General features: G+C 39.2%; 2 protein-coding genes across 2 annotated transcripts; one reads left to right on the forward strand and one right to left on the reverse strand.

Moving 5' to 3' along the window:
• The first annotated feature begins 3,892 nt into the window (after positions 1–3,892).
• LOC110730979 (protein ORANGE-LIKE, chloroplastic-like) lies at positions 3,893–8,977 on the forward strand. Its single transcript, XM_021910832.1, has 8 exons — positions 3,893–4,207; positions 4,739–4,856; positions 5,005–5,124; positions 5,336–5,422; positions 6,137–6,213; positions 6,391–6,518; positions 7,130–7,266; positions 8,613–8,977. Exons 1-8 carry the CDS (start codon positions 4,020–4,022, stop codon positions 8,688–8,690), a joined length of 933 nt encoding a protein of 310 aa, XP_021766524.1. The 5' UTR covers positions 3,893–4,019; the 3' UTR covers positions 8,691–8,977.
• Positions 8,978–10,416: 1,439 nt separating this feature from the next.
• On the reverse strand, positions 10,417–11,007 carry LOC110731045 (F-box/kelch-repeat protein At3g06240-like). The gene has a single exon (XM_021910897.1). It carries the CDS (start codon positions 11,005–11,007, stop codon positions 10,417–10,419), a length of 591 nt encoding a protein of 196 aa, XP_021766589.1.
• Positions 11,008–22,480: the final 11,473 nt, after the last annotated feature.

Below are 22,480 nucleotides of genomic sequence, written 5' to 3' on the forward strand. Positions count from 1 at the left end.
ATGTGTTGAACACATTTAGTTATGTTTTCAGTTTAGTTTGATGATTGTATGGATTTTGTTGACACTTTGTAGTTTGATGACATTATTTAATCTATGGTTATTATCCTTCCATATTCTGACTTTGTATTTAATTTCCATATAACTTTTGCAGTCACAAAACACACACAAACCATATTAAGCAACATCATATATTCATATCATTGAAATCAGTTGCCAAAATGTACATAAATTGTTCAAATCATATGCTTCATACCTTCACCTAAATGGCCACATCTGACCAAACTAAAACAAAAGGAACTTTTTTTTTACCAAATCCAATCTGTACCTCCTACTACAGACATACCAACATCCAATTAATAAAAAAAAAAAAAAAAAAAAAAAAAAAAAAAAAAAAAAACAGAACATACTCCTAGTACTTCAACATCCCCAAAAGCAGATACATTCACCAAGTCCTATTCAATTATACCCAAAAAACTGCAACTACAACTAATCCACCCCCCCCCCCCAAAATACAGCATCACCATCATCAACTATTTTAGCATGAGCACCAAAGTAAAAAATGCCCAAGAAAACACCAAGGTCAGCATGAGCCTCTTTTCACTGTTATTCTCCTTCAGCTCGAACATGGTTTCCGTAGTAGCAATACCCATCTCTTCAACCTCCTCGAACAACTTCTCCTTTTTCGCCTTCAGCTTCTTCACTTTGTCTCTCATCAGTTCCTGTTCCTGCTTCAGCATATCCACTTGATGCTCCAGTTCAGAGATAGTTTCCTCCTTCTCAATAACAATTTGTTGCAGATCGCGTACATCATCAACCTCATCAGCCCATTTGAAAAACCCACATGTTTTCTGCTCCTACAAATTAAACACATTAAAAACCCTAATTTGAAAATGCAATTTAAAAAATAAAAATCAAGAACAAAAAAAAAATTAACATAAATCTCACACACCAGTAGGAGCACCCATAAAACCTTTTCCCCTTTGTCGGACCGTCATATCGAACAGTCCTCAACGGCGCAAACTCGTTGTGGTAGCACACCAATTTCGCAGGGGAAGAAATTCCCTTCGACCTAGACCTAGAAGAACCAAAGCCAGCAGACAGTTGACTTGCCATTTTTGGAGAGAGAACAAAGTAAGATTCTTGGAGAAAAATGGAAATGAGGAAGTGAATGAGAAAAAAATTTAGGGGGGAGAAGAGCTTTTAAGGAGATGGGATGGGAGAAGAACAGAGGAATTAATTACCAAATTAACTTCCCCCTGCAACGGTCATAAATATGGAGGGAAGAAACCGGAGAAGTATCAAGTTTACCTGTTTTAATAGGTCGTGGATTTGTTGGAGAAGGTGGGGGGCAAAGGTTGGATTTTTTGGGGATTACTTAAAGGTTGGATTTTTATTTTCAGACCGGCCAAAGGTTGAATTTTTAGATTCCATTTTTCCTAAATAAATTAAGTGCTTAGTTTTAATTTTGTTATTGCTTGTGTATTTTTTAACGTGATTCTCTATCTTTCTTCTACACGTTTTTACGCTTCTGTAATTGCTCACGTAGGGGACTTGGCTTAGTTCTGCGTCCCTCCTAGCTACATGTGGACATGGGTCGACTTTGTTGCTTAGATTTTCCCCCCCTCCCTTCTCTCTTTTGGCTCTCTATATGTGATGGTTTTAACTATGCATCATTACATTTACCCACAATCCAACAACATCACTCACATATAGCAGCAAATACAACATCACAAGTACAAATAATTAGACAAAACAACAACAAATCACCATTTCAATATCGTTATTAACCCACAAAACCAAAACCCTAAATCGCAACAAAACGATAATCAATCGCCCAAAAAAATTGAAATTTTTAACAAATTAACTACAAGGCTGTGTAATCAAACATAACTCAAAAAACAGCTGCGATTTTTGTTGTTTTCCCCAAATTTGGCCACAATCTAGCTCATGTTCTTCACCAACCTCCGCGAAATTTTTTCTAGAAATGGCAAGAATAAAGGAAAATGAAAAGGGGAGAGAGGGGAAGCAAGCTGTTGGTTTTTTTTTTTTTTTTTGGTGGGCCTACATGACTTAACCCAAGGAACTCAATTTTTAACCAAGGGTACTCAATTGTTTGGGTGATTTAATTTTTTTTGGCTGGAAAATGGGTCAAAGTACCCAAACGGGGAAAAAAAACAATTGAATACCCAAAAGGTGAAAAAACCAACAATTGAGTACCCAATTGTTGTCTTAACTCACATTATGCCTAGGGTCTAGTGGTGTCAATCGGGTTTTCGATTCAGTTTTTGGTTCGGTTTATCAGATTTCGGTTTGTAACGGGTCGGTTTTTAATGGGTTGGAATTATTAACGGGTCAGTTCAGGTCGGTTTTAAATAATTTCGGGTTGGTTCGGTTTGATTTATTTTTATTACAGTTTCTTTTCGGGTCGGATTCTAATCGGGTCGGGTTATAATTGGTTCGGGTTAAATTCGGTCAGTTTAAAAACGGGGTTTATCAGTTTAAAGCGGGTTTTGGGTCAACACATATCGGGTCCTAATCGAGTCGGGTTGTAATTGGTTCAAGTTGAACTCAGCCAGTTTGACAACTAGTTTTGCTAGTTTTAAACGGGTTTCGTTAACATATATATATCGTCAAGTATATGAGTATATCCTCAATATTCTTTAATTAGTAATTTCAGTAGATCATACGGAGTATTAATTAGTTGTTTACTTTTATGTCCCTTTTTTGTATAATGATTTTAAGGATCAACTAATAATAACAAATCTAGAGTTAGGGTCTGTTCTCTTACGTTGAAATTCGGTTCAGTTCAGTTCAGCTCAGTTTAGTCCAGTTCAGTTCAGCTCAGCTCAGTTCAGTTCAGTTCAGTTCAACTCCTAAATTCCTTCTCTTATAAAATATTCATTTCAATTCAGTTCATCAGTTCAGCTAAGCTCCTAATTTCCTTCTCTTATAAAATATTCATTTCAGTTCATTTCAGTTCAGTTCAGCTCAGTTCAGCTCAGTTCAGCTCAATTCAATTCAGTTCAGTTTAGCTGAGTTCAGTCAATGAGAACAAGCCCTTTATTAGCTTTTGATTTAGATTTTTAATTTTTTTTAATACAATATAGTGTTCCATAAGCCATTACTCGTTAGAGGACGATGATATTGTAGCATAAGAGTTTCAATGACATCAAAATTCCAAACCTTTTTAATATAAATATTGTATAGTTCAAATTAAACCCTTTTGTTTTACTAATGATAAAATATACGCAAAAAAAAGTAAAAAAATAAAAAATTCTAGTGTTATAACGGGTTACGGACTTACGGATTATAAACGGTTCGATTATAACCGATTACGGGTTATAAACGGTTCGATCATAACTTATTACGGATTATAAACGGTTCAATTCTAACCAGTTACAGGTTGTAAAAGATTTGGGTTTATCGGGTTTTTGTCGGGTTTTAACAGTTTTGGTTTACAATGGGTCGGGTTACTATCGGGTTCAAAAGTAATCGGTTTGGGTTGTTCTCGGTTTCAGGTTGTATCAGTTCGGCTTGATATCGGGTACGGTTCATTAGCGGTTCTAAAAAATTCGGATCAGTTCAATTTCAGGTTTTAAAAAATCGGGTCGGGTCGGTTTACGGTTTTAAAATAACAGGTTATTAACGGTTCGGTTCCTTTTCGGAACAGTTCAAAACTGTTCGGATTCACCAGTTCGGGTCGATTTTTGACAGCTCTACTAGGGTCCATAAATTTCAAGGAACTCTGTAGTCTCTAATTTCAACTCTATTATACAAAAATTATAAAAATGTGATATTCTAACGGTAGACATTAAGACGATTTTTTTTTTCTGATAGATTAATGATAATTTATGGTCCGATAACGGGCAATATGGAGGATTCCGTAACAAATTCCCTCTCGCTCCCTCCGTGGCTCCTCCATCTTGTTGTTGTTTGTATGCACCAACACAAAACCAATTGGTATAGGATTAGAGCAGCAGCTTCAGCAAAAGTAAAGGCGGTGTGTTGTGATCTCAGAAATGGAGTGTTTTCTCTCTCTTCATCCTTCTTCCTTCATTACCATCCCTTCTAACTCCAAATTCAAACACCATTGTTTCTCCAATCCCAAGCTCCTTCGTATTACTTGCTCTTCATCATCATCATCTTCTTCTTCTTCTTCTTCTTCAGACTCCTTTGACTCGCTACCTGTCGGCGACAACTCTTCCGGGTTCTTCTCTTTATCCCTTACAATTTGTTGCTATTTTTAATAATTCTGTCTGAATTTTGTCTGCTATTTTCAATTAAAAAAATCTGGGAAATTGATGGTTTAATTTGTTGGTATATGATATAGTTTGAACAATTTGGGAAAAGGGTAATTTGATTTGGGTTCATAATTTTATAATTTGAATGAAAATTGAAGTGGGTATTATGAATTTTATGATGATTGAGTCCTCAATTTGATATAGTAATTGTTGTAGCTGTTACAGAAAAAGGGTGTCTTCTAAAATCCATATATTGTTGTTGGGTTAGAATTGTGCAATTGCTAATTGCTAAGTTTTAATTAAATTGTCACTGAATTTTGCATCTTTGTTAAAATTGGCATTGGATTTTGTGATATTTGTTGAAATGGGCATTGGATTTTATGATGTTTATCGAAATTGCTGTTAGAATTTGATATAATCCCACTTGTAAAGTGGGAGTACTTAGTGTAAGTTAGTGAGTATAGGGTTCCTTATATTGTAGCAATCATATTGTGCAGCAACTTTTGCATCATAGAGGGACCCGAGACGATCCAGAACTTTGTACAAATGCAGTCACAAGAGATTCAAGATAATATACGGAGTAGGCGTAATAAGATATTTCTTCTGATGGAGGAGGTGAAATTTATAGCTAAATTTTATATGGGTTTGTTCAATGTTACACATTGAACCCCCATTGCTTACACCAATGGAGTAGGAAGAACTTCTCATGGTAATAGTATCAAGTAAAGCTGTTGTATTGATTTTCAATTATATGTGATTATAGGTAAGGAGACTACGGATACAACAACGTCTCAAGGGGATGAAGGCTACTCACGAGGGTAATATAGATGAGGCAAATGAAATGCCTGAGATTCCTTCATCTATTCCCTTCCTTCCTCATGTGGTAAGTCTTTGGGGAAACAGGCATTGCTAATTTTTTATTTACAATGTAATAAATTTAAGTTTCGTTTTTATCTTAGGAAAAAATATAGTAATTAGATTGAACAAGTTATATCTTGGATGAGTCTTTATTCACTTCTTATGAAGTGTGACTCTTCAATGTTATCAATTCTCCTAAGCTTCCTGATGTTAATGATTTGAGTTTCATGATGCAGACTCCAAAATCATTGAAGAAACTGTACTTGACGAGCTTTTCATTTATAGCAGGGATCATTGTCTTTGGAGGCCTTATTGCTCCATCTGTAAGCTTATGCCGTTTTCTCATTCTATTCTACTCACAAGTGCTCTCTTGAAAGGTTGGATAATAATTATAATATTGAGAAATATGCTGCATTCCTTTTACTTATAATCAAAACACTGTAAGCTATACGGCAATTATTCCATTGAATAATATTGTCTGGTATCAAGTTGCATGCTTATGAAGCTCACCCAATCACTTAAGTACTTTCAACTTAAATCAATGTTAAAACAGAAAAATCAAATAAAATTCATATAACTCACGCATATCACCAAGTTTAAATTCTGGTCTTCTGGAACACACTATCAAACTGATTTTGTTCTTTAGATTACTCTGTCCTGTGAGGAAAATGCTTCAACCAAGTCATAATTCGTAGGCTTGTTGAATGCTTTTTCAGTCGGTTGCAGAACTCTTAATTACTTCTTGAGTTTGGTGATATGTTGATGTATTTTTTAGTTCTCCATCTTTTTTTCACTGGCTAGCTGGCTCTGTATAAATTTCTATATGAAAGGAGAGGTGTTTAATCATCATTGTGATTTGAAAACATAGAGCATACTTGACCTTGTGAGATATCAGTTTTCTACTTCACCATTTTAACCATGGAGACTTGTAATCGTCTCTGGCTTGGAAAGGACAAAGGAGACTTATTTCTTTACAGTTTTACTAGGATTACTTGCTGAATGGTTTGTATAAGATCTGAACCTTCTTTATTTTGCAGCTGGAATTAAAATTAGGTATAGGGGGCACATCTTATGAAGACTTCGTTCGCAGCTTGCATTTACCACTTCAACTGAGGTATGATAAGAAACAATGCTATATTCTTTATAAGCTTAAAGATCACGCAAATGGCTTTGAGTTGATTCATTTTATCAAGAGAGTTTAATTTCTTCAGAGCCAAGGGTATATTATCAACGTTGTGTTTTGTTAAACAATCAGTGACATTTGTACTGTCATTTTGATCACCAATTTCAGTCAAGTCGATCCCATAGTGGCATCTTTTGCTGGTGGGGCTGTTGGAGTTATTTCAGCTTTGATGTTGATTGAAGTCAACAATGTGGAACAACAAGAGAAGAAAAGATGCAAATATTGCCGTGGATCCGGTACATGTTAACTTGTTCTTAAAACATTGAATCTCTGCTCTCTCTCTCTCTCTCTCATACAGCATTTTTGACTGGTCACCCACTTTCCCCTGATTCCTAATACACAGCAACAAACTGTCTAACTTGGAAAATATATATTTTGATAAGATTGCAATGGTGATGCCTTCTATTCCATCAGATAACTTTCATCTCTTTCTTAATCTTTTTTTATCTTAGAACTTCCTGTATCCCTTTTTCTAATCTAGGCATCATGAGAATTTGTTTACTGATATTGTAATCAGCTTTGGTATGCTATGGTTAAGTCTTTCTTGTGTTGAATTGTGGACTTATGGCTGGTTGATTCTAACTGAAGGAGTGTGTGAATTACTAATAATGAAGGTTATTGTGCTGAGTATGATGGTAAAGCAAAGTCTTAAAAATTGAAATGCTTTGCTATTCAGGATATGTTACCAGAGTGTCTGTATTCCTCATTTTCAGACAACACGTCTAATGTCAATCTTGCTTGGTCTCATTGTTGCACAGCATCATTCAGAATTAAAATTTTCATCATTCTGAAGTAATTCATTGTCTGTATTGCTTTGTCATTTCTTGTTTCCGTATTTCTTTTGCAGGGTATCTGGCCTGTGCTCGATGTTCTTCTAGTGGTTTGTGCTTAAGGACAGAACCAATTTCGATAAACGGTGATTACAATCGCCCCTTGCGAGTGCCAACTACACAAAGGTGTTCAAATTGTTCAGGTGTAGGAAAGGTATACAATTCTTTAGAATCTTGTGATTGGAATTGTTTTGTTTTGCTACGTCTAGGAACACGAGACATTCATAACGTTTCCATTCTCGTTTAATCTTGATTGATCTAACCCACTTCCATTGTGACTTGTTTTCATAGTCTGCTTATGTCATGTTCAATTAGTGTTTTTTTTTTTTTACTTCATATGTTGTTATTTTCTTTTTTTTTTCCCTATATTTATCCTTGAGAATTTAAGATTGTCTGAATCTGTACAAGATAGCAACCACGTTGAAATTTGTTGACAGTAGAACCATGCTATAACAATAACAGTACTCTAGTTCCTAAAGATACTTCCACCCTGCTATATGTAAGGACTAAGGAGCACTGCTGCACTGGTGTCCACTGCTTCACCCTTCCACCCTGCTATATGTAAGGACTAAGGAGCACTGCTGCACTGGTGTCAACTGCTTCATCCCAGCAATGGCAGAGAGTGTGTCCTGTTGACCCTATATCTTATAATAGGTGAATGTGCTTAGCAACACAATTCGAATATTCTATACATTATAATCTAGGAAAGTTTGCCAAAAACCTCCTTACCAAAACACTTCTTTTTTTTAAAAAACTACTACATAAATTTTTTTTAAGAACACCTTTTTTTTTTTTTTTTTTTTTTTTTTTTTTTTTTTTTTTTTTTTTTGTGGCAAGAACACACTTTATGCCGAAATCTGACCTTTGACCTTGCAATCCAGCATTGACTTGGTCACTTGAGGGGTACATGATCTCTTAAAACCACCCTTTTTTAAGTTCCCCCCCCCCCCAAAACCAAACACCACCTCACTTGCCACCCTCACCAACAACACCAGCAAAGTAAATAACTTTATTGTCCACCCACTGGCAAATGGTTGAATTACATGTGGTCCAAGGATTTTTTTTTTTATTTTTTTAGGAGGGATTTAAATAGCCTAGGGGTTCACCGTTAGGCCTTGTCCAAGCCAATTTCATTACTGTATAAAAAAATACTACCTAATAAGGTTGCTTCCTCCAGCATCATGCTAAACTGGCTGATACGTTCCTAAAGGCATGATGAGGCTTGATTTGTGGCACATTAGCCATCTGCTTCTTGGTTATAGTCTGAAACAAGCATTTAAACTTGTTTGGTTGCATTTAGCAGCTTAATTTCCTCGCGTAAAGTGGAGGGCCTATGCCATGAACCTTGTTCTTGTGCTAGCTTTATATCAACAAGGGTTGTAAATTTTTTCTCTTTGTTTAACATTGATATATAGTAAACTCTCGGGTTTTATCAGAAGCTTATAATATTGACCACATTTGGCTGGATATTAATGTATATGAATCCTTTTTTGATTTCAGGTAATGTGTCCTACTTGCCTTTGTACTGGGATGATAATGGCAAGTGAACATGATCTACGAATAGAACCATTCGAATAAGATGGGACATTAACGCAGGTGTTTAGGACTATCCGATTGGTGTTCTTTTTATGAGCACTTGTAAATTTATAAAAGTGCTTTAATAACCCAAAAGCAATCCCGGAAGTAGAGGGTGATACCAGTGTGTAAGATTTGGTTGTATGACACCAATTTTTTTTTTTCTTTTTGATCTATCAAACGACTGGTTGTAACAAAGCATGTTCACACAGTTACTTAAAAAGAAATTTTGATACAGCAGCTGAATAAACACTCTTTCTCAATTCAGGCTGCACTGACATTTCTCAACATTTCAGCTGAGTTTTGCAATGATGATTAAAAATTTGCATCTATAGTAACAGCGATAACATGATATCAAAGGCTAAAACAAGCTTAATACTGCTATGAACAAATAATTAAATGATGTTCATCTTGTGTTTCTTTTTCGATCCCTTCTTTTTCATGAGATCTTCCTCTTCAACCAAAAATAAGTTAGCATTCCTATCTTCATAACATAAGGAGGTTCTGTACACAGACATGGGCATTTCCGCACTGCTTCACAATGCTAATTTCCATTGTATCCAAATCAACAGTAGCAACTAGCGAATAAGAAAGATGCACAAACACTTCCTTTAAGCTCATTGAATAACAAATAGGTCTGTCCATTCCCGTGTAACCATACAACTTGGGAATGGAAAATAACTTGATCCAAGATCCAGCTGCGCCATATTCTTTAATTACCCAAAAACTTGTGCCACAATTAAAACACGCTGACAGAAAGACACAAGCTACCATCAAGTAATCCCAGGAACATGTGAGCAAGGTCCGTGGAATCGAAATTAGGCATTGGCAGAGTACTAAAACGTTCATCCCTTAAATTAAAGGCAACAATAGGCCAGTCTTCCAGGCCGTCGTGGATTTCTTCAAGCTCCAACCGCGTATTATAGAGCATATGCCCTTGACCTGTACATAAAATATAGTTAGTGTGGTTGACATTCCAAACGCATCTCCTGCCATTGGACGTTGCCTGCCTGTAAGTCGAGTGCTAAAGGTTGCTTGGGTGCACTGTCCTCTTCCCTGAATGATTTCTCCAATCGCGTTTCCAGTACCCAGGGTATGAAACTATGATTACAAAAACCAGGCGGGATGTCTTCAGGTGATCATACCTTTGTATACGATGGCTTAGTTTCAGGTAACGTGTCCTTGCCTTTGTACTGGTATGATAATGGCAAGGGAACATGATCTCCAAATAGAACTATTCGATTAATATGGGACATCAGCGCAAGTGTTTTGGACTGGTGATGTCTTTTAATGAGCATTTGTAAATTTTTTGATAAAAGTAGTGCTGCAGTAACCCAAAAGCAATCCTTGAAGTAGAGGACTAGAGAGTGAGGTGAATGCAAGGTGTAAGATTTAGTTGTACGATACCAACTTATTTCTTAATCTATCAAATGACTGATTGTAACAAAGTACGTTCACACAATTGCTTAAAGAAAAATGATACAGCAGAATAATAATCTCTTTCACAAATTAAATCAGACTTCACTGTGACATTTCTCAAAATTACAGCAGAGTTTTACAATGAAAATAAATATTTGCTTCTATAAGAACAATAAAAATAGCGAAGGCTAAAAATAAGCTTAATACTATTACGTGCAAAAGATCAAATGATGTTCATAGATCTCATGTTTCTTTTTCGATCCCCTCTTCTCATGTGAGGTTCCTCTTCAACCAAAAAAGGTTAGTATTTTTATCCTCGAAGCATAAGAAGGTTCTCTACACAAACATGGGCATTTGTGCATCGAGGAAAATTAACTACCTTCACATTGCTAATTTCCATTGTATCCAAATCAACAGAAGCAACCTGCCAATAAGTAATATGCACAAACAATTTCTTTAAGCTCATCGAATAACAAATAGGTCTCTCCACTCCCCCGTAACCATAGATCTTGGAAAAGGAAAATAACTTCATCCAAGATCCAGCTGCACCATACTCTTTCATTACCCACAAATCAGTATCACTATTCAGCCCGCTAACAGAAAGACACAGGCTACCATCAAGTACTCCCACGAACATGTGAGCAAGGTCCATGGAATCGACATTAGGAATTGGCAGAGTACTAAAACGTTCATCCCTTAAATTAAAGGCAACAATAGGCCGTGGTTCATTAGCTTCATTCTCACTAAAAGTAAAACCACCATCCCAATGGATGGCATCATTAAGAAAGACAAAATTCGCATAATGGTAATCAAAATCGAAAGGAACACTAGGACTAGCCGCCTTTCTCCATGAATCATTCTTCAAGCTATAAACCATAACATCACTCTCAATAGAGCTCATTTCCACATTAAAATTTCGGATAATCCTAACACATCTATAGTCCCGAGAAATGCTTTCATAACCGAACCCAAAATTGAACATCGAACGAGGATAACTATTGATTAAGCTGGGACCGAACCTAGACCAGACTGAAAAAATCGGTCTAAAACCCGAATCGGACCGCTTTGTACCGATTTAAGAATTTTTTTTAAAAAGATTACTAAATTTTAATAAAGTTATGGAAAACATGAAAAAATAAATGTAAAGGAAAAAGTATATTTTAACGTCATTTTCACGTTTTTTTTTTTTTTTTTTTTTTATGTTTGGTAAAAAAAAACTTATAAAGTTCAAATTTTCTAAGCTAATTAAGGATAAGTTTTTCTAAGCTAATTAAGAATAATTTTAACCATTATCTAAGGTTTCACGCATATTTTTAATTAAAAAAATTATGTCCAGTCCAAAACCGATATTTATAGGGTTTTGGACCGGTCCAAGGTGGTCCGGTCCATTTTTTCGGTCCGGACCGATTGAACACCCCTAATCTACATATGGGAAAATTCAAGTTTATCTTTGAGACATGGAAATATAATCGAAATATATCTCCTCTCAACTATAATATTTTTTATTTTCTAAATAATAAAACTGAAATAGTAAAGTGACACAAAAATAAATACATAAAATTATAAGAGTAGCTTAATTTGGAATGTTAATTTCTGAAGTTAACTTGGGCTCTCTCGTATGGTTGTGTCATATCAATTGTATGTTTCAAAAAAGAAAATGTAGAGGGTGTATGCGTACAAGGGGTAAAATTTAGTTGTAACAAAGTACATTCACAATTTCAAACAATTGCTTAAAGATAATTTGATACAGCAAAATAATCTCTTTCCTAAATCAGGCTTCAGTGTGACTTTCAAAATTAAAGCAAGAGTATTACAATGAAAATAAATACTAGTATTTTCATGTAGAAAATTTTGTTAATTACTACCTCAAAAAAGAGAGGTTTTGTGAATTACTACCCTAAAAATAAAGTTGTTAATTACTACCCTAAAACTGATTGAATTCAAGTGATTGTTACCCTTAAATCGCCTAATTAGGGGCTAATTAAGAAAAAGGGTAGCAATCACTTGAAGTTTTTTAGGGGTAGTAATTTACGTTTTTGAGGTAGTAATTAACAAAAATTCCTTTCATCTATAGGAACAAAGATAATAGCAAAGGCTAAAAAAAACTTAATACTACTACATGCAAAAGATCAAATGATGTTCATCTCATGTTTCTTTTTCAATCCCCTCTTCAGCTCTTCTCATGTGATGTTCCTCTTCAACCAAAAGAAGTTAGCAATTCAATCCTATCCTCGAAGCATCATAAGGTTCTCTACACAAACATGGGCATCTGTGCATTGAGACAAATTAGCATCCTTCACAAGTTCAATTTCCATTGTATCCAAATCAATCGAAGCAACCTTCCACTTAGTAGTCTGCACAAACAATTCCTTTAAGCTCATCGAATAACAAATAGGGTATGCCACACCCTCGTAAATACTAGTTGTTTGGGTCCAATTTAGCCAAAATTGGGCCTGAGCACTAAATGATCCAATTAAAAGCCCAAGGTCAAGGTTCAACTCTCCAATTAGGGATGTCACTGGGGCGGGTCTAGTAGGAGACCCGCCCCATCCCCGCCCCGATGGGGCGGGGATGGGTCTAGCTTTGGCGGGTCGCGGGGCGGGGATGGGTCTAAACTCCATACCCGCCATGGGTGATGGGGCGGGGATGGTTGTTATGTAATACCCGCCCCGCCCAGACCCGCCCCATACCCGCCCCGCCCCGCCCCGCCTGACCCACCCCGTACCCGCCCCGCCCCGCCTGACCCACTCCATACCCGACCCATACCCGCTTTATACCCACCCCATACCCGCATAAGACCCGACTGCATAATACGATTAAAAAAAAAAAAAAAAAAAAACTACACCTAATGAAATCTAACCCAATAACCCACTTACCCAATACCCACCCTCATTCAGTCATTCACAAAACAAAAACCCTAGCCTCTCACTGCCTCACTCTCTCCTCTCACAGACTCACAGTCTCACAGCTCACTGCGCTGAATCTCTTCCTCAAGCCTCAAACCCCTCTCTTCGATCCTTCTTCTTCAACCTCGTGGTCCTCGTCTGCAATCAAATCTCTTCGATCCTTCTTCTTCAACCTCGATCTTGCAAGGCTGCAACTCATTCAATTTAGGTAAACGTTTTCGCATTATTATCTTTGAATTTTCTTAATTCAATATGTTCAATTAAGAATTTCTTAATTGGGTTTTCGATTGAAAGTATGTGATTCGTCTTTTATTTATGATTTGTTCGATTGCGGTTTTCAATATTTCATTTGATTGAGCTAGGGTTTCGTGTTATATTTGTATGATACTTTCAATCTAATGCAATGTAGTTGATTACTGTTATTTTTTGTATGATAATGTATGAATATGATGACCTCTAAATTTTTTAGTTTATTAGGGTTTTAATCTAGAATTTTCATTACTTGTTTTTTTATATTTAATTTCACAAAATAGATATAATAAAGTCGAAATATGTATAGATTGTAATTAGTTTTTCTCATTAATTTCAGACTTATAAGTTTATGTTTATTATTTTAGCTTATGTGTGATAACTAAATTCGGATTATGTTGGAGCAATTTCAGACTAATTTCAGACTCATTGGGGGAAGTTGGAGCAATTTCTATTGAGAATTGTTAAATAACCCAGGTAAGAATTTTCTTCAAATTTTGTTGTATTCTTTGTTATTGAGATTGTATAAAAGCGTGAGAAATGAATTTCAAACTATTATCATAGAAGTCCCAAAGGATGCTTCATGCTACATGTTTAATTTTAAGAATAAGCAAGAATAGTATGCTATACTATCAAAACATAAATCTGGCCACGGATGGTTCCATTACTTCCATATGTTAACTGTGTAATTTTGGGGAGCCGGATGGAAGTGGGTGGGATGAAAGAGTGGTACGCGGAAATTTTCAGTCATTTGAGTCCAATGAAATCTTGGGTATTCTGCTAGCATTGCACAACTAGTTGATATGTTTGTATGGTGATACGACAAATCTGGAAATTATATAGTGAAGTTGGGGTAACACTTATTTCTTTTCTTCAGAAAATCAGTTAATGGTATGGTTGGGTGACTTGGGTCATTGTTGGATACTTGGATCTGAGAATTTGGAAGAATGTATGGAAGTTTGATACTTTGATGTGACCCTGCAGAGTAGCAAGAGATTCTCTGTCTCTTCTAGCAGCATATGTACAGGTGAGGGAGTTGTGTATAAGCAACTAAAAGATTGTATAAAAGCGTGAGAAATGAATTTCAAACTATTATCATAGTATCATACTATTGTTGTTATACTGTAATTTAAGTAGTACTCAATATTGATGAAATTGATCACAATGTATGCAAATTGAGTTGGGGTAATGAAAATGTGGATGGATAATCAGGTGCTGATTTTGGTGGTTAAGAAAGTGGGTGTGTATAGATAGAGTGGAAGAACAGGTTGGATCTTTAATGTCGTAAGCTGACAGCTTTTAAGAATGAAGACTTTGAGACACCAAATTGTACAACTACTGTACTATATTTTGATGTCCTTGTGTTTGTGTTTGTTGTCTCCCTCTTTCTTACAAAATGAGAGTACTAAATTTGGTGATGCTGTTGCTGGCAGCCAGTATGTAGTGGTTAGTGACTTAGTGTGATAGGTGGTTAACTGGTTATGCAGCAGCAACAATATATTAACATAGCAGTTACAGTATGACATTATGCATTGATAGGCCTTTCAACATGATATCTTCCGATAGCTGTGCTAGAAGCATGATCTGCCTTTGCTGCTGTGCATTGCTAATTTGCTATTATTAATTTATTATTGCTGTTTCTGAGATGTCAAATGTGTTCAATACTGTAGTCAATATGTCTAGTGCATTAATTGTCTTTATTTAATTTTTACAGGGGAGAATTTGTCTGAGATGTCAAATAACGCTAGTGTTCCCACTTCCGCTAGTAATACTCCAATTGCAATAGATGATGATGAAAGTCCTCTAGAGACTAATTCCGATCCTTCTCTCCTACCAATTACTAGTAGGCATACTTCGGCAGTGTGGTCTGATTTTAAGAGAAAGAGAGTTGGGGATGTGATAAAAGCTGAGTGCAACCATTGCTCCAAGCTACTTGCTGGTGGGTCAAAAGCAGGAACTACTCATTTGAAAGATCATATAAAAATATGTCCAAAGAGAGTATGTCAAGATCTTCGACAAACAAGAATGTTTGGTACAAAAAAAAACTTGAATGATAAGAATGACACGATGACATTGGCTCCTTACGAATTCCACCAAGAAGATGGAAGAAGAGACTTGGCAGAGATGATTATTTTGCATGAGTATCCAATTAGCATGGTTGAGCATATTGGTTTTAGAAAATATAGCAAGACACTCCAACCTGGATTTAAAGTGCCGTCTCGCAACACAACTAGAAAAGATATTATGAAAAGATATGAGCTTGAGAAGGAGAATGTTGCAACCTTGTTGAGGAAAGCAAAGGGTAAGATTGCCTTAACTACTGACATGTGGACAGCTGACAACCAGAGAAAAGGTTATATGGCGGTCACCTCACATTTTATTGATAATACATGGAAGTTGCAAAGTCGGATCATAAGGTATTGTTTTCTGGTTACTTATAACTTGTTTATTTTTTTTTGGTTGTCTTTGTATTGCTATAGTTTTTTGTGTGAATTTTAAAATCATAAGAATTATAAGTTGTGATGATGGATGATAATAATGAGCCCATATATCCACAATAGTATTGAATAGACAAATAATATATGTTATTTTCATTGGTTTTGGTAGGTTTTTATATGTCCCCGCCCCTCATACTGCTGAGGTTCTTGCTGATGCTTTGAAAGAAAGCATTCAATCATGGAATCTTGATCTTAGGTTGTCTTCTATAACCGTGGATAATTGTTCAACTAATGATGCAATGATGGAAATTTTGAAAGGAGTGTTTCCATATGGCTCACTTTTATTGCGAGGTGATTTTTTTCATATGCGTTGTTGTGCTCACATATTAAATTTGATTGTTCAAGATGGTTTAAGTGCTGTGGTATCAAATGGTGTTCAAAGAATTAGGGATAGTGTTGTGTTTTGGACTGCTTCTGATAAGAGAGTACAAAGGTTTGAACAAGTGGCTAAGCAAATAACTCCTGAGTGTAGTAGAAAGTTAGCACTTGATTGCAAAACCCGGTGGAATTCTACTTATGAAATGCTTTCTATTGCTACTAGTTATAAAGAAGTGTTTGTTGTTTTAAGTGCTCGTAATAATTTATATAAGAATCCACCGACCCCTGAAGATTGGGAAAAAGTTGAGAAAATATGTGAACATTTGGAAGTGTTTAGTAAAACTACCCTTAGTTTTTCAGGAACAAATTACCCTACGGCCAATCTTTATTTTCCTAAAATTTGTGCTTTGAGAATTGCTATTTCTGGTTGGCTTTTATCTCCTCATGATTATGTAAGGAAAATGGCCGACATTATGTTACAAAAATATAACAAGTATTGGGCTAGTGTGAATGGCTTAATGGGAGTGGCAACAATACTAGATCCTAGATACAAAATGGCTCTTATTCGCTTTTATTTTGCAAAAATTTTTGATGAGCATGACTTTGAAATTGAGGTTCGTAGAATTAGTGATCTTCTACGAAGATTGGTTGATGAATATGGGTCTAAGATGGGTAAAACTCAAGGTAGTAGCAACCAACAAGATTTTGATTTGGGTAGTAGTAGCAAATCCAATGAAGAGACCTTTATGCAAGAATTTGCTGAATTTTTACAACAAGATAAGGACTCAAGTCATGATATATCAGATTTGGATAAGTATTTAGATGCTGCTAATGTGCCTCTAGTCCAAGATTTTGATATTCTTAACTGGTGGAAGACAAATGGAGGCACATATCCCATTCTTCAGCAAATAGCACGAGATATATTGAGCATTCCTGTTTCTACTGTTGCATCAGAGTCCGCATTTAGCACAAGTGGTCGGGTTCTTAATCCTTATCGTAGTCGGCTTTTACCGGAAGCTGTAGAAGCTTTGATGTGTACTCAAAATTGGATATGGGCTGCTTCTAAAAGTAAATAGCTAAAATAAAATTTTATTTAATTAATAATATTATTTATTTATTTATTTTAATTAATTCACATTGTATTTGCAGATTGTGGAGAATTTAAGGATGATGAATATGCTAAATTAGTGGGAGAATTAGAGGAAGGATTTGAAACATGTGATATCGATTCTGGAACAAGTGGACTTTGCACCGAATAATTCAAGGCCTAATGAATTTCTTGTTATGTATTTGAATATTTGTAGACTTGTAGTTATTTTTAATATTTGGACTTTGGACAATTTGGAGTTATTTTTTTTTTTTTAAAATGGTTATTTTTAAAATGGTTGATCTTGCAGTGGTTTTTGTTGGATTTGAGTTAATGGGATTTTCATTAGTCTACTATGAAGTCTGCAGGGTTTCAGTTGACACTTGAAACTTGAAAGACAGTTGCTTTTCTCAATACTAAGTTGGCGGGTATGGGGCGGGGAATTGGCGGGGATGGGGCGGGGGTTTGGCGGGTATGGGGTGGGGGTTTGGCGGGTATGGGGCGGGGACGGGGATGGGGCGGGGGTGGTTTTAGAGTTGGACCCGCCGGGGCGGGGACGGGGATTATTTTCAGACCCGACATGGGGATGGGGATGGGGATGGGGATGAAAATGTGAGGCGGGGATGGGGATGGGAATGCCAAAATCCGCCCCGCCCCGCCCCGTTGACACCCCTATCTCCAATTGCTCAAAAGTCAAAGGTCAGCCCACAAAGTAAGCCAATTGGGCTAAAGCCCAACCTCTCCATGTATGATGAGGTATAAAAGCCATCATATTGACACATTCACGAGGACATTACAATTCCAGTTCATATGCTCATTCTTGCATTGAGAAATATTACACAAAAGCCTCAAGCTACAAACTCTCTTGCATAGTGTCTTCCTTTTACACATTGTACTGACTTTAGCATCGGAGGGGCCTTCCTCGGAAACACCCCCGAGGCTAGTTTACGTGTGTTCACTGTGCAGGAAACCTTCGGCCCAACACAACTTGGATCGAATCCAGTCTTCTCCATTTCAACGGACCTTCGGCAAGGTCCCATTGTTTTCAACCGAAACAATTTGGCGCCGTCTGTGGGGAAGACTTTCAAAAATCTTTAAGCCAAATTCCTAACCAAGATCATCTTGCAATTATCTTAGCAGCCATGGCTAAGAACCGCAAGAGCAAAAGCCTCCGTCAAGGAGCGGGCGAAAAGCCTAAAACCCCTACACCATCGCCCTCGCCGGACCGGAACTCTCCCAAGGGTGCCGGCTCGGGGGGAGGATCATACAAGGAGGATTCCCTATCTCCTACAATGCATGACTCTCAATATAGGCCGGACCACTCTCGGTCTAGCAGGGGTCAGTCTGATCATAGGACATATTCAGTGTCCCAAAGCCAACCATCGGCTGCACGGCCTCATTCCCACACTCGGCCGGGGACCCCTTTGACGGGGCCCAGTTCGGAAGAGGTGGCAAGAGCGCTGGCAGTACTCATGGAGGCAATGAGGGCACAGAATATGCCACCGCCTCGTGATCGAACTCCTCCGCATACCCGGCATCAGCGGAGGAAGTTAGACTATGACGGTGGGAAGCTTCCTTCCTTCCGGGAACTGGAAGAGTGGGAGGAGGATTCTTGGAAAAATGAAAAACAGAGGAAAAAGAACTCTCAATTATTTAAAGGATCCTCATCCTCAAGACCAGCAGCGCATAAGAGCAGCAGCTCAGCTTCTCGGCCAGAATCTACCCGCCGGGAACCTGAGACTGCTCGCAGAAGCGTCCTTGACCGACTCGGCGGCCAGGAACCGAGCGTGCGTAGTCGCCTCTCATTCCCTGCAGCCGAGGCCCAGACTTCCCAGCCAGGGACGAAAACCACTCCTACCTCTCTAAGAGGGCGGAGCGCGGTCCCTTCGGCCAGGAACAAGGGCAAGGCCATTATGCTACCCGCTAGTTCACCATTCGAGCAATGGATACTGGAAGAGCGCGTACCCACGGTTAAAATACCGCCGCATATCACATATGACGGGACCACGGATCCGAAGGACCACGTGGCCTCGTATGAGACTCATATGCATCTTTGCCCCAGATCCGAGGCGACTTGGTGCAAATATTTCCCAACCACTCTCAAGGGGGTCGCGCAAGCGTGGATCTCCAAGGGAGTAAGGCAAGGCTCCATAACAGGTTGGGATGATCTATCCTCCAAGTTCAGGAGCAAGTTTTCCACGGCAAACCGCCGAGAGAAGACTACCGCAGAGCTCATGAGTCTGCAACAGGGGGAAACCGAAAGCCTCCGAGACTACCTGACCCGTTTCAGTAACGAGTCATCAAGCGTCTCCCAGCTGGACCAGGGGCTAGCTGTTTTTGCAATGCAGAATGGCCTTCAGCCAGGAAAATTCCTAGACTTCATGGTCATGCATACCCCGCAGACCTTGGAGGAAGCTCTTAGTGCTTCGGATAAGTTCATCCGAGCCGAAGAATGGAATAAAGCAAAAACCCAACCTCAATCCGGGGGAGGGAAACAGAGGCAAATACCCTTGTCTGAAGGCCAAGGCCATAAGGCAAAGGGAAAATCAAAGGCTCCGGAGCCATCTCCGGCCAACGACCTAAAGAAGGACAGGTTTGCCTCATACACAGGCAGATACGAGTCCTACACTCCGCTCTCTCTTCCACGCGCCAAAATTTACAGCGTGACGAAGGAGGAGCAGAGTTACCGAAAGCCGAGACCACTCCCAGAGTGGTATCAGCGAAAAAATAAAAATCAGTGGTGTGAGTTCCACGAGTCTTCGGGCCACAACACTGAGGAGTGTATCCAGCTGAAGGACCAGATAGAGGACATGGTCCGGAAGGGATACTTGAAAAAATACATCGCGGATCACCGCGAGAAAAAAGAATCCGAGAGGCTAGCAAAGGACCCTCGGCAGGACCTTGATTTCCCCCGGAAAAACAGTAAAAAACCGGAGGGGAAATTCCCTCCGATCAATGTTATCTCGGGAGGAATATACTCTCGGAGGGAGCACAAGCGTCACCTTAGAGCTTTAACTCACCAGGTGAACAACGCTGACATTCAATCTCCCCAGTCGCCGGTGCCGAACATGACGTTCACAGCCGCCGACTGCAGGGGGATTACGTTCCCTCACGAGGATCCGTTGGTGATCATCGCCACGGTGGCCAACCACGACGTCAGTAAGGTCCTTGTTGACGGTGGCAGCGGAGCAAACATTCTGTTCCGAAAGGCCTACAACCAAATTAAGCTGAAGCCCAAGCACCTTACGCCGGTACCCTATCCGGTATCCGGGTTCAATGGGGCTTCAACTTATCCAGATGGGAAGGTGACACTTCCTGTCACCATCGGTTGCGATGAGGCAGCCCGGAACGTCATGATTGAGTTTTTGGTCATCGACGCTCCTTCAGTGTACAACGTGATTTTGGGGAGACCCATAATTCACGAGATCCAAGGGGTCGTCTCAACTTATCATCAGCTGATGATTTACGTCTCAGACGCCGGCTTCCCCGAAAGGATACAGGGCAACCAAAAGGACGCCCGAAGGTGCAACTACCTCAAGCCATCCAATAGTCGCCCAGATGACGACAAGGATGAGGAGGAGAAAGAAAAAGAAAGAGAGCCAAGCGCAAAAAAGCCAAAAGGCCTAAGTGCTTCGGCCCAAGGATCCGTGCCCAGAGAAAAAGGTCCCGAAAGGGAAAAGGTTGACTCTTCAGCTGAGCCGCAAGACTCAGAGAGCCAGCCGAAGAACACAAAGACTGGGACACCTGCTGACATTGGCAGCAGACCAGATTCTGAAGAGTCCAGTCCATCGGCAATGGACATGGACCAACAGACTGAAACAGTTGAGTTGGCCGAAGGAGATGCTGAGAAATGTGTAACAATCGGGATGGACCTTGATCCTGACACCCGTTGTGAACTTATTCAGCTCCTTCGGGATAACAGAGATGTGTTTGCTTTCTCGGCAGCTGATATGCCCGGGATAAGTTCAGACCTCATCTCCCATAAGCTTAATGTTGACCCAGCGTGTCGACCAGTTAAGCAAAAGAAGCGGAATTACTCCGCCAATAAGAACCGAGACATCGCAGCCGAAGTCAAAAAATTATTGGAGGCAGGATTCATTGAACCTTGCCAATATCCGGAATGGCTGGCAAATGTGGTGATGGTTCAGAAGCCCAATGGTACCTGGAGGATGTGCGTTGACTTCACGGACCTAAATAAGGCTTGTCCAAAGGATTTCTATCCCTTGCCAAGAATCGATCAGCTAGTCGATTCGACAAGTGGCCATGCCTTGCTTAGTTTCATGGACGCATTCTCGGGGTATCATCAGATCTTTATGCACCCCGACGATCGAGCCAAGACAGCATTCGTCACGAACGCTGGGGTGTATAATTACAAAATGATGCCCTTCGGATTGAAAAATGCGGGGGCAACCTATCAAAGGCTGGTGGATCAAGTTTTCGCCGATCAAAAGGGCCGAAACATGGAAGTCTATGTTGACGATTCGATCGTCAAAAGCAGAAAACTAGAGGACCATGTAAAGGACCTGGCTGAAACTTTCGCCACCTTGAGAAAGCATCAAATGAAGCTGAATCCGAAGAAGTGTGTCTTCGGCGTGAAGTCAGGGAAATTCCTGGGTTTCATGGTCAGCAAAAGGGGGATTGATGCCAATCCCTCTAAAGTCAAAGCGGCGCTCGACCTTCCTGAGCCGAAAACGAAGCGGGATGTTCAGCGGCTCACCGGAAGAATGGCAGCCCTCTCGAGGTTCATTTCCAGAGCTTCGGATAAGGGGTTACCTTTCTTCAAAGCCCTGAAACTCCCGAAAACAAAAGAGCTTGTTTGGGAGGAAGAGCAAAAAGACGCCTTTCAACAGCTTCGGGAGCATCTGGCTCAACTCCCAACGCTGGCTAGCCCAGTTGAAGGAGAAACTCTATACCTATATGTGGCCGTTAGCCCGGCCACCATCAGCGCAGTATTGCTGAGGGAAGAGAGTAAGAGTCAGCAACCGATTTATTTCGTCAGTCATACACTGACGGATGCCGAGACCCGCTATCCTCTACTCGAGAAAGTTGCTTTCGCGGTAGTAGTAGCTGCTCGGAAGCTGAGGCCCTATTTTGATTGCCATCAGATAGTGGTCTTAACTGATCAGCCATTGGAAAAAGTTCTTGGCAAGGTTGAAAAATCCGGTAGGCTAGCCAAGTGGGCTTTTGAGCTCACCGAATTCAGCATCAGCTACCGTCCGAGGGCTGCCATTAAGGCTCAAGCCCTGGCGGATTTCTTGGCCGAATGCTCATACCAAGAAGTGCTGGACAGTGAAAAGAAAGTCTGGACCGTGTTTA

The sequence above is a fragment of the Chenopodium quinoa genome, unplaced genomic scaffold (assembly GCF_001683475.1).
Source record: "Chenopodium quinoa cultivar QQ74 unplaced genomic scaffold, ASM168347v1, whole genome shotgun sequence".
Taxonomy (NCBI): domain Eukaryota; kingdom Viridiplantae; phylum Streptophyta; class Magnoliopsida; order Caryophyllales; family Amaranthaceae; genus Chenopodium; species Chenopodium quinoa.

What these genes read in the sequence shown, in the direction of transcription:
- LOC110731045 (XM_021910897.1), bottom strand. Translation starts at nt 11,007, where the DNA reads ATGAGCTCTATTGAGAGTGATGTTATGGTTTATAGCTTGAAGAATGAT.
- LOC110730979 (XM_021910832.1), top strand. Translation starts at nt 4,020, where the DNA reads ATGGAGTGTTTTCTCTCTCTTCATCCTTCTTCCTTCATTACCATCCCT. An exon ending in GAGGCCTTATTGCTCCATCT is followed by an intron (nt 5,423 to 6,136) that starts GTAAGCTTATGC and finishes TTTATTTTGCAG; the next exon opens with CTGGAATTAAAATTAGGTAT. An exon ending in CATTTACCACTTCAACTGAG is followed by an intron (nt 6,214 to 6,390) that starts GTATGATAAGAA and finishes CACCAATTTCAG; the next exon opens with TCAAGTCGATCCCATAGTGG.